The sequence below is a fragment of the Colias philodice genome, chromosome 26 (assembly GCF_061535455.1).
Source record: "Colias philodice isolate Cphi_HAF_F1 chromosome 26, ilColPhil1 Martin Lab GWU primary, whole genome shotgun sequence".
NCBI classification, from domain to species: domain Eukaryota; kingdom Metazoa; phylum Arthropoda; class Insecta; order Lepidoptera; family Pieridae; genus Colias; species Colias philodice.
In genome coordinates this window covers 5,965,652-5,983,529 of record NC_143111.1, presented here as the reverse complement: position 1 = coordinate 5,983,529, position 17,878 = coordinate 5,965,652, and the positions used below count along the sequence as shown (strand labels likewise).

General features: G+C 31.4%; 1 protein-coding gene and 1 long non-coding RNA gene across 2 annotated transcripts in view; both read left to right on the top strand.

Moving 5' to 3' along the window:
* Positions 1-299: 299 nt before the first annotated feature.
* The window catches only part of LOC149476936 (uncharacterized), a 57,320-nt gene continuing 39,741 nt past the window's right edge, over positions 300-17,878 (top strand). The window contains exon 1 of the long non-coding RNA XR_016317775.1: positions 300-338. This is a non-coding gene — a long non-coding RNA (uncharacterized LOC149476936). The remainder of the gene's footprint in view (positions 339-17,878) is intronic.
* Positions 7,513-16,763, top strand: Capa (cardio acceleratory peptide capability). The gene is made up of 5 exons (XM_089711524.1): positions 7,513-7,525; positions 11,683-11,749; positions 15,124-15,231; positions 15,750-15,947; positions 16,255-16,763. Exons 2-5 carry the CDS (start codon positions 11,686-11,688, stop codon positions 16,341-16,343), a joined length of 459 nt encoding a protein of 152 aa, XP_089567650.1. The 5' UTR covers positions 7,513-7,525; positions 11,683-11,685; the 3' UTR covers positions 16,344-16,763.

Below are 17,878 nucleotides of genomic sequence, written 5' to 3'. Positions count from 1 at the left end.
GTCATTTACTTTTTACGACAAATAATGGCTAATTTTCGAAGCGATTTTAACCAATACAGCATTAATCCTTAACCAATTAAATACCATGGATACATTGTTCATTTAATATAGATCTATATGGCCCTTTACACCGTATGATTTAAGTGAATATTTTCGAAGATATTACAGATTTAAAAATTGCGGGACGTAGCGTTTGCGGCCGCCCGGCTATGTTTTTTATACCCGTGCGATGCCGGAGCGGGCCGCTATATTTTTATATACCTATACATTATACAACGTTCACAATTTTTCTGTAGTGTATTTAGTATCAGCATTGCACCCGTGCGAAGCCGGGGCGGGTCGCTAGTTACAATATAAAATAGAATCAAAATTATTAAGTGAAAATTCAATAAAAACACGGCACCAAAACACTCAACTTAATCCTATATCACAGTTAAACTAATATCACACACTATTTCTTTGGTTAACTACGACTACAATATGCTTACAATATTGTAAGAACGCATCCCTACACTTATCCCCCAGGGCGGAAGGCAGATTCTCACCCGTCATCGCCATGCCCAATTTTTGCTCAATACTTAGCATATCTATTGCTTGCAAAAATTGGGCACTCGAGTAACAGGTGAGGAACCGTCTCCTCTACTCCGGGCTGACATAGACATGACGGATTCTCCTTCAGCTTGAATCTGTTCAAATAGAAGGCGAATCCGCCATGACCAGTCAGTACTTGTGTGGTGTGGTGAATAATATATTATATTAGAAACGCAGAGGACACAATCAAATCGATGTTATTTTTCTTTAATGGAAGGTAACTGTTGCAAATAAATGGTATGCCTGTAATAAAATAAAACGTTAGGTATTCCTCTACAGCTTTTTAAAGCTAACAGCATAGATATCATGAAATGTTCAAAACAATAGATTAGAAAACATTTCAATGGTGTTAGGTCTGAATCGAAAGACAAATCCTAGTTATTATAACAACTTATAACTTTACACTATTGATTGTAATTTGGTAAATAATCGTTACAGTTATCACAATATAGCGTCTTCTCAAAGGTATAGGTTCGTTTCCAGACATTTTGTTTACTTCTTAATTCAGTACCTACAGCCTTCGCAAAGGTATACCAACTATCATATTGGTAAAATGGTTATATAAAAACCTTATTTACCATGCAAAAGGCGCTACATGATTGTTAGATGTTATCTCGACCACGGTCTCATATAACGTTGCAATGTGCAACCACTGGGCTCACTTCCTACACAGCACTGCGATAAAAATGCTAATTACTATTATAATCATGTTTCTATTCTAGTACCTACTTTGTGCACGGATGTTGGATGAATAGATTTAAGTGAAATGATGGTGTCATCTGATCAAGTTATATAAAAAACTGTTGTCCTTAGGTATCTGTGTCTGTGAAAGTCGTCTTTGGTGTTGTTTACACGATTTACCTATAACTCAAGAAAATTTATTTTTCGCCGTTTGGATTAGGATAATATTTAATAAGATAATATTTTGAAAACTTTCAAAAAGACTACTGGAGCCGGTGCAAGCGCTTAGTTGTATATAAAAAAAAGATAAAGCATTCATTCCTTTAATGCACAATGCTGTTTCTATCTACCTTCAATTACGTTTGATATTACTATCTACTACGGTTTCGTTTATTATATCAATTTCCTAAGCAATATCTAAAAAATAAATCTCTAAATCTCTCTAAAATTAAAAATAAGAACTTATTTTATGAAGAATTCGGATAGTTAATGTTGCAAAGCAAAATTTTTAATTGTGTAATTCCCCAATACAATATTAAAATGTTGTTAAACCTTTCTTGACTACCTTTGAAACGAATTCTAAGTTATTATGTGCATTAAACAAACATTATTTTACAAATGTTTAAAATTACGATTTATATTATCATTGCTAGTAGAAATTATTCTTAGAACTTGATGATATAAGAAGAGAGGAATACACAAAGATAGAAGAAATAACTGCGAACCAATATCTCATTTATAAACTTGTGTAATTCTTCATTGAAATACAATTAATCTTACAGTAATTCTACGCTGCTAGATTTATGTGTAGATTTAAGGTAAACATCTCACTGGCGCCATCTATTTGATGGTAAGTGAAACTTAATGTTTCAACCACCCCATAGATGGCACTGTAGCTAGCATTTTTTCTAAAAAACAGTAGATGGCGCTTACATTGATTTTGAGAACTGAAAGTTGAAAAGGGAAGCTCATTTGTACTTCTGGGTGAAGACATTAGGTGGCGCTAGTATCAAATAAGTTTTCAAGCCACTAAAACAATGGCTGAAAATGAGCTTATTAAAAAGGAATATTTTTAAATCAAATTGTAATATTGCTTTATTATTTACTAGCGGTCCGCCCCGATTTCGCCCGTGGTATATATTTACGTTTTCTCTTCATAAGAACCATCCTCATACTTCAAGGAATATAATAAAAAAAGAATTATCGAAATCGGTCCACCCGTTCACGCGTGATGTGATGTGATGTGATAAAAATGAAACCCGTTTTCCTTGGTCACGGCATCACGCGTGAACAGGTGGACCGATTTCGATAATTCTTTTTTTTATACCTATTCCTTGAAGTACGAGGATGGTTCTTATGTAGAGAAAACGTAAATATGTACCTACCACGGGCGAAGCCGGGGCGGACCGCTAGTAAATTATAAATATTTGTATGCCAATTTGTTGGCGATTTGTGCGGACGTGAAATTTATTATAAAAACTTTGTAACCATTTTCATTTTCGTGTTCGTGTTACGAAAACGAACAAATCATTTTCATTTTCATTTAGGATGGTCTCTTTGGTTTGGCAATATTTTATTTTTAAATGAAATCGCTGGTAGCTCTTTAATAGCGCAGGTACCTACTTAAAGGCAGAATATTCTGTCTACTGTTATAGGCACCTATTTTACTAGGCCCAATTATACCCTTTTGTTAAACTAAAGATAACCTATTTGAAGTGTAAGGGACAGAAATATATCAAAATCTGTTAATAATTAATATAATCTCATGTTACTTCCTTTAATCAATGACCCATTAATATGATAAACATTAATAATTGTAGACGTTAGCAATAACATCAAGCATCTCATGCGTTATTTGCTGTTTGCTTTTGCAAAATCAATAAATTTATAAAATCAGAACATTTGAATTGGCTGATAAGCGAGTAGCCAGGCAATCTCTGAATCTACTAAACTGAAATTAACATTCTTTTACCACCAGAAGCTGCATCTTTATTGCTGCATGTACTATTTTTTTTTTATCTGGTCAGCCCGGACAAAACTGGGGCAAGCAGCTAGTCTAAGTTTCTTCCTTTAGTATTTTTCCGTTAAGATAAGATATATTCTATCTGATGGGCTAATGTAGTCATTTGTATACTTAATCAACGGGTAATACAATCATGTAAATAGTTTAATTAATTTGGACCCTGCTGAGAATATTTTACAAATTAGCAGTTAATTTCATTAAAATGTAGGTGTCCAAGGCTTATCTAATAGTATTTTATTAAAAACAGAAGGTCTCGTTTTTTTATTTTATTGACTACCTACTTTTCTCTTCGTGTTGCTGCCGGCTGTGACGTCATAAGCAGCTCTCTACTTGAATCATGGTTTGTTTATATCTTTCATCATCCAATATAATTTGAACATAATTTTCGTTTTATCTCTTGTGATATATTAATTATTATGATAGATACATTAATTATGTAGAGTCTATGCTATAAGTAAAAAAGAATCATTAGGAGGAAAAAGGTCGATTAGGAGAGAAAATAAGTTGTTTTGAATAGATGTAGTGAAAGGCAATGTCTATTAACTATTCAGTATTATATTATGTATTTATATAATTAGTCACCGAAATGGAAAATACATTTTTTACATTACACCTAGTTAAATTGTATTATCCTGCATCCTTATATAATATATTACGATTTACAAATCTTATTTCTTATTAAAATATTAGTTAGCTATATTAAAATTCATCAATAATTATAATAACTGCAGCGACAACATTCATTATTGACCTTAGGTATAATTTTCCCCGAAGGATTTTTAAAGCCGTAGACTGTTACAAAAACAATGGCCTTCAAACATACGTAATGTAAATTCTATTTCGAGTTGTAGATCTAAGTGTGATCTTAATATTGTCACGTAGCACACTCACTCACAATTTGTACTAAGTGTGGACGCTACATGCATTATTCATTCATTCATCTGAACAATCTGTTTCGTAAGTCGGTTAATGAGGATGTGTGTTTGGGGATAGGTTAAAAATTGTCTGGGGCGTTATACATTCTATATTATACGTATCTAAAATAAAGACTTTTTTGGTCTTTTAGCAAAATTCTGCCTGCATAAAACTAAAACTGCTTACGATTCTAATATAACAAAGTATGGAAGCTGTGATTAGTAGATATTATGGTGGTAGAACTGTTATATTAAGGAAGAAAAGTCTGTTTAGCTACCTATGTTGAGTCTATTTTCGATTTCACTTTTTATTTCAATTTGACGTTTCTAGCATACCTATCCTTCGTAACGTGTAATATTCGTCGAACGGTGTAGATTTTGTTTTTAGTTTTAATACTAAAGATCATATTTTTTTTGTTTGTTTCGGTGCATTTTATTCCAGACTTACTTACCCGCTACATCTTTCGCATGTTGTTCAAATAACTTATGTGCATGTATTATAACCCTAAGTATGCTAGAATTAGACTATAAGCTATTAGCTATCTACCTCTGTGAAAATTTCAGTAAAAGCTGTTCAGCTATTCTTGCGATGTACCATTAATGTCAAACATTCCCCATAATAACCCATTGACCACCGAGCGGCCCGATCGGGCCGAGACACAATAGATTTTCTATTGTGTCTGTGATCCGAGGACTGACGGAATAAGCAACATTAGGATTGTTTAGTTGATAGGTTATACGAATTTTGTGTGTAATTTTTTATAGGTATTAACATTTGGTTTAGTTTTTAATTACTGTGTAACGAAGACATAGTTTTGGTCTGGTCTGAATTTTTTTATCTAAATTTAAAAACTAAGAATAAATTGTCGTTACTTTGAAAAGCATTTTGCAAGAACACTACCTACTGCAAGCTTTCGCGATTTCGCATAAGAAAAGCACTACTATGTTGAATAGGTGAATAACTATTATAAAGGCGAAAGTTTGTATGGATGTATGGATGTATGGATGTATGGATGTATGGATGTATGGATGTTTGTTACTCTTTCACGTAAAAACTACTGAACCGATTACAATGAAATTTAGCACACATATAGAGGGTAACTTGGATTAACACATAGGATAGATTTTATCCCGGAAATCCCACGGGAACGGGAACTATGCGGGTTTTCCTTTGAAAACGCGGGCGAAGCCGCGGGCGGAAATCTAGTAGGTGAATAATTAAGTATTTCATACATACTTATTATTAATATCATAAATATATTTCACATCAAAAACAATGAAAGTAGCCTAACAAACTTTTTACTGATTACCAAATTTGTTTGAAAGCTTCGAAAATGCATGCAAATCACATTAATGTCCCGTCTAATTAAAAGCAACCCTTTTGTATTAAATAAGTTAGTATATTTGTATTCAATGTATTTAGAACTTTGAGATACATATTTCGTTTCATAAATACTTTGTTGTAAGTACTTAAAATAATTTTGAAATTAGTTCAATGTGACACTATCGTACGCACATAGATAAGTTTATTAGTGTGAAGTTTTTATAAAATTAATAGTTTTCAAAGTAATGACTTTGTTATTTATATTCATAACTAATGTCATATTTATTATGTAATATAATATATGGTTCTTATAATAATTAACAAACAGAAAACTTGCAAAATGTTTTTACTTTCTTGCAACTTGCAAAACGTATATATATATATATTTCCCAAAAAACGTTTAATAGATTATAAAAGCTAAAGAGGTCTTCAAATTAAATTAATACTAATAATAATTCAATAATATGATGTTAATACGAGAGGTAAGTTGGTGAAAGACCCTCATATCACAGGTATTCCCATGACATAACAAAGCTTTAAATTAATCTGATTTAGTAATTATAATGTTTGAAATGTATTTCTACAAAATTTACATATTATTTGTTTTATAATCTTAAAAATAAGCCTGCCTAATAAATTGTCTTTGATCATAGTTTATTTGTATCGTATTAATTATACCTTAATTCAAAACAATATTATAGAGACAATGAAGAACCTTAGAGCAAGGTAATTCCCGTTCTCACGAGTAAGTATATTACCGACAGTTAATAACAATACAACACTCTAAATAGCATCAGGGGTAACATTTAAAATAAGTAATAATGTAAAAAACGAATAAAAATAATCATTATAACACCCAAATAACAAAATCTAAAATAAAGTGATTATTAATTCAATCAAACAATCAACTGATACTCAACATCAACAACATGTATTAAAAACTACGTCACAAAACAAATGAACAGTGACGTAGAACAAAATATGACATTTGTACAGCTAATAATGTCGTTGATACAAGTAAATCCTCACTGAAAATAGTAAGAATCCCGCGGTCGTGAAAATGAATTACCTCAAACGCTGCGGACGTGATGCCCGGACCCGGGGGACAGGGGTTCTCAAAGTGTAGCTTAATCACCCCCTGAGAATAGAGTATTTTGCATAATACGGTTGTGGATATGTTCAGTGTGGTGCTTTGTAACGATACCTTTTTGGAATAGAATTTAAGTCACTTTTGACGTGACAACGTCTTAAATTAGGTTGCGACTGGGAGTCACTTATGAAAAAGTGTAACGCTCGGTAACGTTACGATGAGTCACCGAACGAGAGAGAGGCCCGCCGAATGCCTTGCGTCTCTCTCCCACTCAACTATGATCGAGAAAAAGACGTTGTCACGTAAAATCTTCGCCCGTAAAACCGACTTTACAGGCAACCATTTTTTAATTATATTGTGCACTTCTAAAATTTAACAGCTACAATAGACATAGAGCCTAGAGATATCTTGCGACTTTAGACGAAGTACCAACTGCAACATAATTTATGTCAATTGAATTGAAAAAGAGTTTCAGTTTACTTTTCTGTTTAGATATTATAGTTTCTTCGATCACTGAAAAATATGAAAAAATACATCTTCAATGAATTATAGGACATTGAATTTATACCAGTTTTGGAACCCTTTCTTTACTATTTAATTTCAATTTCATATAGGTATAAGTGAACCATTACTTTTCGTATAAAAACTACATAAACCTATTAAAAAATCAAATTAGGTATTTAACTATTTATATAGCTTACTATCATAATTTCCGCAATTTTCACATCTTCCATTCCAAATATTTTAAACAGTCGTCGAGTCTTCCAACCACGCAATCCTCACAAAGGGGGATAATTTGCATCTCAACAGTTTGAGAAGCGCTGTATCGCGGACGAAGCGTCCTATATAAGTGTGCTTCAGGCGCAAACACAGCATTCAGTGGCAACAGGTGGCATACAACGGTAAGTTGGATGTGTCGTGGATGTTAGGGATTTAGTGCTGATATTTTCTTAGATTTTATAAAATAATAAATTCGAAGGTTTTGAAATACTAATAGCTAGCCAGGGTGCATTTTAAATGATTATCAAATTTTTAAAGTTACAATTTTTAATATATTTTATAAAATACATACTACTACTAGTACCTCGGATGACGGATCCGCCCGTGTATTTTAATGTTTGTCAAATTTTAAGTCATTATCGTAAGCCTATAAATCTAATAAATCAGAAAGCATTTAAATCTGTTCAACCATTCTTGAGTGGTGTTACGATTTTCTTTTACACATATACATTTTCACTAGAACTTGTACGTCGCGTCTGGAAAAAATATTTTGTGTCAATATTAAACTAAATTGATAATTATTACTCAATAAATACATGGCTACAATTTAAATTTAAAATTAATGATTGTGCATAATTGGATAAAAATATTATTTTTCATTCTAAATATGTAGAATGTAGATACTCATCAGATTTTTTTTTGGAAAATTGGGTTAAATATTGATGACCTTTGCTATGTAGTAGACTAGTAGGTATATGCTCTATGTATAATATTATGTAAATATATGAATATTTTCTTCCATTCAAACTGCAAGTTTGCATTGCGGACATTTTCGTAGATATGACGCGACAGTTTTTTTTTCTATCGACGCGACGCGATATAGCCATTTATTCCAGTTATCCCTACGATTGGGTATATTTTATTTAAATTACTTTATCAATGCACACAATTTACCCCAAGCACTTATTTTTGGTGTCTTAAAGTTTCATAATACTTCTGAAGATCTAACATGTTTAATAATGATTTTCGAAGGACGAAGGTACCTACTTAGTTTAAACATAACTGTGAAAAATAACCAAAGGGTATAAAAGTAAACTCTATCTAGGAGCACGTCCGATAAAACGAAAGGGGAGTCTCAAGGGGTTTGTAAAAACAATGTTGAAAATTTTTAAATATTATTCATTCTATTTATTATAGGTAATATGTGCGAACTTTCTAAAACTTATAGTAACTCTGTACAAAATGTACACGTGATATTGAACTGGGTGAAGTCTAAAATCTCACCAAGTACTAGTTTTCTCAGAGGAATTAGGAGGGTTACAAATTACTAAAACATCTCTTGAGCGTTTTCAAAAAAAAGTGTACCCCTCACTTTCGGCCTGTCCCCTGTGTTTCAAGTCGAATAACAAGTAAAATTTATACTTGGCTAATTATTGTAATGCTTGAAAAGTATTAAATACATCATAATTTGATAAATGCAAACAATTAATTCACGGAAACATTGCGTACTATTTTTGAAATAATCATTTTTAAAACTAAAGTGTCAGTTTTTGGCGTGTCCCCATCCAAGTTCTTCGATGTTAGAGAAGCGATACTAAAAAGTTTTATACCAGGGTACCATAAGTTTTAGTGTCGTTTAAAAGTACATTTATTTGCGAATCGTCGCATGTAGTTCATAATTACGACCTTATAATCGTTTAAAAACAATTTGATTTCCAAAAATATCTTATAAAGTGGTACCGACCGGACATGTCGGGTTTACCATGGCTAATAATGCCACTTAGAAATTTTAGATTACTATTTGAATTTTTTTAATGGCAAAATTATCATTTACTTTCACCGTCCGCCAATTTAAAAAAGCTTATTTTCAAATACAGTTCGAGTAAAACAGATGTGTTTTGTGAGTGCAACGGCCGTTGAAATTTCTACTGTCTGGTTTGAGACATATTATTACTTGATACAGGTAAGTAAACATCGTTTAAATACTTTCAGAAGATGAGCAATATATTCATTAACCGTTATTTACATTTGATAATGAGTGTAGGCACATTTTTTCGTCAGAATATAATTTTGACTAAAAACTGAGAAGAAAACGTCACGTCAGTTTTGCAACATTTTGCTTCGTGACCTATAGGCTGACAAGAAAAGTCGCAAAACTGACAGCATAAAGCTAAGTCTAGATTGTCATTGTAATATTCTACATAATTTTTATAATTTTTTCATATTTTTAGGTTTCACTAATCTCGGGACCAAAAAGGACATGTATAATTTGCAAAAAATGGTATTGCAATGAATGCGTTGGTCAGCAGGTATACCCTGAATACATAATATGTGATGCATGTATGGAAAGTTAAAAGGTGTAGTGTATTTATTTCTTCTGAGTTTTACCCTAAAATTGATATGTACTGTGTCAAACTGTGTGTTGGTGTATTTTTTTATGAGACTAAAATAAAATTTTTGTAAACGTTTTCTCGGTTTTATTTTAACCATGTAAATTGGATTCAATATAAACCTAGCCTTATAAAAAATGGTCTATCGGTTTTGCGACAGTCCCCCGTTTTGCGACAAGAAAAATTGTAGTTTTTACATTTTTTTATTATAAGGGACACAAATAATTTGATTTCAATATTTAAAATGGTTTTGCTGTTCCGAAATAAAATAATCACTTTGCCGATTTTAATCAAAATGTATTAAGTATCGTAAAAGTAACGGCTACTTTGGCATCAGCTGTGGCAAAACAGAACTTAAAGCTAGTTTAATAGGAATTTTATTAATTTGTCGACTTCAATTTTCTATTTTTTAAATAATGTATGTTATAATCTTCGTAACACAATCAAAATATTTTGCGTCTTCCTTCGTAGTTAATAGTTACATGAGCATTGATGACTGTCGCAAAACTGACACTTTTTTTCACAGTCCCAATTTATTTTGATGATTTCTCTTAAAACAAATTAATCTGCAAGCAATTAAATACAATTTCACTTACTATGATGTATATTTAAAATTTTTAAATCAAAATTTCATTAAAAATGCAACATTTAAAATTTATCCATAAATTCAGTCATGGTACACTTTTTTTTGAAAACGCTCTCTTAACAAATGCACGAAGATATAGCAAATCATACGTTTTCTAAGATAGGACCCTAAATATGCCGAAAGCACTTTCATGCCTATAATATAATAAAACTACTATAACAAAGAGTAATTTCAAGTAGTAATAACATTTGGCAGTTCTAAAATTGCATCAAATCAATTGTTGAACAAATCTCAAACTCCCGTCCTAATAAAATTATCAAGTGATCTAGTTTCTATCCATTAGCAATCCCGAAATGTAAATTTCAATTTATTGGATATTTTAAGTGATCCTAATTCTACTAGACACTGTTGAATAGTTAAATTCGTGGGACAGTATTGCCATTAAAAATTTCAGGGTTGCCATATAATATTCTATTAAATTATAGCAATGATTGTATGCTTTTAGGATAGTGTTGTCTATTTTGACTGTCGTATTAACTACCTACTTATAGATAACATTGCTTTTCATTTAAACCATTTATGTAGAGTGCTATTGGCTAAATTTGCTGATTTTTCTTCGCTTCAATATTAAATTACTATTCCTATACAAGACTTATAACAGAAACGACATATACTGTAATCGACATATCCTTACTTAACTCGGGCTTTTGCCACAAATTCAATAACAGATTTATGTATTGCATATACTTAATGGATATAATCTAAGAAAAAATTATGATTTTTCGTTAGTAGTATATTCTTGTTTTTTTTTTTTCAAATAAAGCCATAGTAACAATTCGGTTAAAGGGACATACCGACCATTTTGTCTTCTAATTGTAGCAACCCTGGTCCTTAATTCTGCGATCTCCCCGCGGCAAAAGATTACCATTTCGGCGTCGTTCTAAGTAAGTAATTCATAACGCAAATAAAGCTACTAGCAACGTTTCATTATGTTTCTTTGCTTGTCTCATTCACTATTCCTTTCAAAATAGTTTTTGAAGCATAGAACACAATGCATGTTTTATCCTTAAATCTTAATAAAGTTTAAATTTTTGAAGTGAAATTTCTTAGAATTTCGAAGATTAAAATTTCAACCGTCACGTCATGGAGTAAGGCAACAATGTTGGTATCCATGAATCTTGCCAAAGAAGTTTCACTTCTGACACGTGTGCTCGGCACACACGCTCTTTTTTAAACCAACTGTCTAGTAACATGTCTATAGGTTTTTCAAAAATCTATAGTCGGACACTTGTATTACTTATTTGAACAGAGAGAAATAATCTTCAATAATTGATATCGTCTTCGTATTATTATTTTTGTGCAGAAAATGCAGGCCGCAGCTCGAATCACCCTCTCCATTTTCCTGCTGGTAACAGTCGTGAGTGCAGCTCGTGAGTATGACTCAAACATATATTATGTATAAATTATTTTTTTTCACATACTTGATCTACTTATTTACCTAAGCGTGGTCTGCAAAAACGTTTGAACCAATCATAATTAATCGTAATATTGTTAAAAAAAATGTTATTGCAATTATTATTTTTTCATTAAAACATTTTACACTGTTATTATTACTTAAGAACGAAAAGTGAAGTCACTTAAAACTAAATCAAATCTGTATTTTTTAAAATTAACGTAAAACATCAAAACAGAAAAGAACTTCATAGAAAAACGAACGTAATTGCAAAATGTGGGTGGGTATACGAAAAAATAACAAAATTTTTGGACAACAATAACACAGCTATCCACAATAATGTCCCACGTCATTTAATTAACTTTAAGGGATAATTCTGATTGAATAAAAACAAATGTAACAAGGTGTTGCTAAGTAGGAATTTTATTTTGAGGAAAATCTTTTTTAGATCCGTTTAGAAAAACCTGTTCACGTACCTGTAGTTAAATAATATTTATTTTTTTCACTGACAGATAACTGTTGTTATAAGGAGAAACTTAGGCTATTTTTTATACCGATATTCCCATAGGATCATTAGGATTAAAATGAAAAACTCATTCATGCGTGCAAGTGAATCCGCGTGTCGCAGCTAGTTTACAATACAATGCAAACACTATGTCGATACAGTATTGAGTATATACTTATTTATTTATTTATCATAAGATAGAGTATTTTGGCTCACTTCCCGAATGTCAATCAACCGAGAAATTATCACGAATAGAAAGAAAATAGAAAGAAAAAAATAGAAAGCACGTAGCCCCATAAATAAATTCCATATCTTGTAAGAGATCGATAGAAACAGTAGGAGGTAATAAGATCGGGGAACAGTGTAGCTTCCACGTGGGTTAAACTATTGATAATTAACTAATATCAGCTGAGTGCATCCAACACCTAACAAAGTTATCTACGTCCGCCGGAAATTATTTTATGGCTTCTCACTGTATGTAAGATATTATATGTACCTATGATTTTACCTTAGTCTGATATTATAGTAAGAGTTAAAGATTGTTTTGGTTCAATTCAAAGTTTTTCATTACATTTTCCTATTCTTTCGTCTTTCAATCGACTTTGAAAAAGGAGGACGTTCTCAGTTCACTTGCATTTTTATGGTTTCCTACCTCAGAGCTTTCGACTGGGTGAACCGATTTTGATAAACAAATTTCTATTTGATAGCTGGCGCCTTCTGGTTTTTTTTTTAATAAGTAGACTAAATTGTATCGATTAGTACCTACGCTTATAAATTTAGCCTTTACCTACAATTAACTAAATAGTAATATTAAAATACTAACAAAAGCTCAGTTTTACAAAGCTACATTTCACCTCCATTCATTGATATTCCTTAAACTCCCATGAGCGTATCGACTTACAAAACTTATACAGATAATTCTCAAATGTGTAAAGTTCACAAAACTCGAAACACCTACGTCTTTGAAACCAACCGATTGTTTCAAAAAGTTTGTTCATTAAATAGTTTGAACATTATTACCTTCGTATTTAAAGGAGTTAAGTAGGTTTTTAGAACGCAATTTGGGGCTTGGAATTGTTTTTTATTAAGCTTTGTGCTTGTCGAATGATAAGAGTTTTATATACATCAATAATTATTATTAATTCCATTGGATTTTTTGACAAAAGTTTATTTACAAAAGTCAAATGTAATGGATTTTTACTAAGCGTGAATTAAATAAAGTTTAATTAAATCTACCGCCTTTTAAATACAGGCCTTCTCTTAATTGAAAATAAATACACTTTAACTAAAATAATCAAAAACAGCATAAACACCTACAACATAAAAATGTTTAGAGTGTCGGAATAGAATAATAATAAACAATAATTAAACACTTAGCCTGAAGGCTGTTTGTGGTAATTTCTCAGATCCTTATTTAATTTAAAACGAGCAACGATAGAAATAAAACGTAGCTGTAGCAATAAGGTTGAAATAAACGAATATTTTTTAAAGGAATCCCTTATTCCCTTATCCCCTTATACTGGAACACCGTTGACATTTCATAATATGTTAAATACATTCACATGATTGATTTAGGCGTAATAAAAAAAATATATAAAAAAAAAGACGGGTTGCACTCCGGGAGTGCCGGCAGAAGTGAAAACGTGAAGTTGAAACTTGAGTTGAGCATGTTTGATATTTTGGAATGGTATGCGTCTTACGCTTTTTCGATCAGGTCACGTGTCCTGACGCGAGTTTAAGATTTTATACTCATTACAGAAAAAGTGCTCAACGCCGCTAAAGAAGTTTTCACTTCAATAGTTACCAAGGCTACTAAGTAAAATATTCATTGAATGCGCATTTTATTGTAAATATATTGATTGTAGAGTTAAATATTATCTAACCTCGTAGGTATCTATATTTAATGCAGCTGTGTTGTCAGTTTTGTAGACACGGAGTTTATGTAGACCACGCTTTAGGAGCTTCGAAGTTCAGATGAAAGTTGTGATGAGTAAATATATCATTTATTTTACGAAAAAACCAACGGTATAAAATAGCCGTATCATACAGAATTATATTAGATAGAGCAATTATGGCAAATCGACTTAAAAAGAGTTAAATATCCATAGAACGTAAACAATTTAAAACAAAACATTCAAGCATTTTCCAGGGAGCTTTCGTAATTTGTAATCCACTTTTAAATATCAACAGACAATGGAGAATAAAAAAACAAGTTTTTAAAGAGCATTACGACCGGAGAACGGGAGAAGTTCCCAAATCGAGTTATAGAGTCCATCAGTGGATTCAAACAATGAAAAGGGCTCGTCTATTAGTATCAATGAAGAACTGACGTTTTTGTCTTTTTTATTGATTTTGAATTTTCTAGACGAGACCTAGTGAATTATTTAAAGCAGTCTTTTAAATAATTTGATAAGTGTATATTTCAGAATGGATTATAGTAAGCCGACAAATTGCAAGAGACAGTATTTTTAGTTTTTCGATGTTAATTTTAGTTTCCAAGAATATTTACCTAGTTATAACTTACTGTATTTTTAATCTAAATGAATAACTTTTAGTAACTCAAATAAAATGGTTTATCTCTATATTTCCATTCCCTTGCTCTTGTGCGAGAGTGTATCGAGATTTTATAGTAGGTACTATTTTCTACCGATCAATCTAATCCAGTTTTTTTGCAATAAATAACAACCAAATAAATTATTACTGGTTCGTAATTATTACATCTTTATCTTTTAACAATTATTATCCCCATAATTACTCATCATTTTACAGATACATTTAAATATTAGCTAAAAACTACAAAATATAAGTATTCACAATAAAATAAAAATAAAAATCTTTGTTCATAGACAGCGGGACAAAACTGCGCCGCGATGGGGTCCTCAATCTGTATCCCTTCCCGAGGGTCGGCCGCTCCTCACATCAGACTTGGCAGATACCTATTAATGATCTGCTAGGTAAGATTGGACTTTAACATGCTTAATATTACCCATTTTTTTGTAAATTTGAATATTCAATTATCTAAATTGTATGTTTAATTTCATTAGATATGTATATGATTGCTGATAATAGCGATTGCTCTTTTTTTTAATATTACATAATATAATATCTATCATCATCATCAGCCCATACTATATGTTCCCACTGCTGGGACACGGGCCTCCTATCCTAATATCTATGTTATGATCTAAATCCAAACTATCAGATTTTTTAATTCTAAACTTACAAACTAAGCTCTAAGGTAATACTTATAAATAATAATACTTAAATAGGAGCACCGTAAAAAATTAATAATAAAAACTTTTGATAAATCTCCTACTTGCACTGAACGTCAACGATAAACGTAAGCAAAATACAAAAAGGCTGCTAAATATATTTGACACGTTTTCAAGACGATAATTTTTACATATTATTTTGACTATTGAGTACGCCCAACATATTGTGTCAATCTATTAGCAATTAATTTCCATTCCAGACCAAGAAATCGACAAACGCCAGCTTTACGCGTTCCCGCGCGTCGGCCGTTCCTATCCCATGCAGATGTCTCCAAGATTGGAAGACCTGATTTTTGGAAGGAACCGCTTCGTCAAACGGGAAAGCGAGGGCACGAGTGACAGCACCGGGATGTGGTTCGGACCACGACTCGGACGAGGGTTTAGGAGTGAAGATGATGGTACAATTTAGACTTTATGGAAATTTGTTTAGTGTTTCAATTAGCTTAATTAGCTAGGAACATAGGCTTATTAAACGGGTTTGGCTACTGTTGTTAAAATAATAAAGAAGAAAGGTGTCTTTATGCCAAATAATGCAATGAGGAAAATAAACTTGTATTTCTCTGTAGATAAATAGACACTAGGTTAAACATTAAAACCACTAGTAGGTACCTAATAGCTTTTAGATTTGAACCAGGAACTTAACCGTTTATTCTTTGATATTTTGGTGATACAATATTACTAGATACAATACATAATATGTTACAGAAATGCCAAACCAAGAGGAACGCAGCGAGCCTGAACAAACGGACCCCGAGCAGACCGGTCGAGAGAAACGGCAGATTAAAGAAACGTAATCGTTATCATTGGATGTTTACTAGTTATTTCTTAATTTAGTTAGGAAATTCGCTATTGATTGTGAACAATGAAAAATAACGCTTAAATCTAGTCCATTACGGTTCCAATTATCTTAATTAGGAAGCGTGAAAACTCATCGAATCAAATTCGAATTAAGGGCTCATGTTTCTTTTATCTAATCCTTTTTTTTGACTTTTAAATACGTTCAGTTATTGTCAATTTTACCGCCAATGTATTAAGTCGATCTAGAAGTAAGATTTATGTAATTTTCTTATAAATATTTTATAAGTACTTAAGAGTTAGTTTTGTAACGGAATTGTTTCTCTGGCTGGGTGGATTGTAATTTATTTCTAATCCAAGAAATGATTCTGCTACAATTAATGTTTTAAAATGTTTATAACGCACTATGTTATTGAAATAAAATTATGCAAAATTAATAAGTGTTTTATTTTAAAATGTCACAATTAAAGAGGACTGTTGTTATTTTACAACAAAAAATAATTTATGTTTCCTCATAATATAGTGTCGATGTCAACTATCACACAAATTTGTTTATTGAAACTGGCTGCAAACCAACAAAAAGTACTTAGTTAAATATAAAAATTATTGAAAAAAATATTCACTTTTGGACATAACCTAGTAACATCAATTAAGGAAGTATAGGTACTCACACTATGATAATATATCGAATTTGTTAAAATATACAATGAAATATTTACCTACATAGTTATTTATTCCAAAACACTGAGATTCCTTTAATACTTTAGTAAAACAAAACGTACAAATAACAATATTTTTATAATGTGGTAAAGTAAAAGTCAAAGAAATGGTTTCTAAAATTCGTACTCACCCTCAAAATTATAAAGCCTTACCTGTAATTACTCCTACTTCTACATAATATAATATAGTCAATGATCCGTATCAATTATATGATTTAAAATTCAAACGACTTCAAATAAACTCAACGAAGCAAAGCCTATCTTAGCTTCACTATCATTTCTTTGAAAAGGAATAAGTCAACTATATCATAATTTATTAAATGCAAACTTAATACCTCCTTGAGGGCTAAACGTGGCTAAACTCACAAATTAATTTCTCGGAACTTCACACTGTATTCTAGCAGATAATTTTATTATTATGTAACGGGAGATATTTATAAATCTAATCATCCTTTGCTATTTTAAATGAAAAAGAATAGATACCTAAGTGGGTGAAGATGCGATAACCTTTAACCTTATTTCCGCTAATTTTGTAATGAAATATTATTATAGCAACGCAATGTACTAAGAATTAAATGTCTATGAAAAATAGAGGTACCTACTGTTACTAAGAAATATCATGTTTTTTGCAACGAAAAAAAACAACATATTGCCGACTTTAGCTCTCATTTTGGGGAGAGCCCATAGATTGTTCTAATGGCACTCTTTGACCGAATTTGGTATTCGTTTAATTTTTATTTTTTTGTTTACTTTAAACATAGGTATAATAGGAAGCATATTTTTTTTAGCGTCATTGTCATGATTTTTTTTTATTA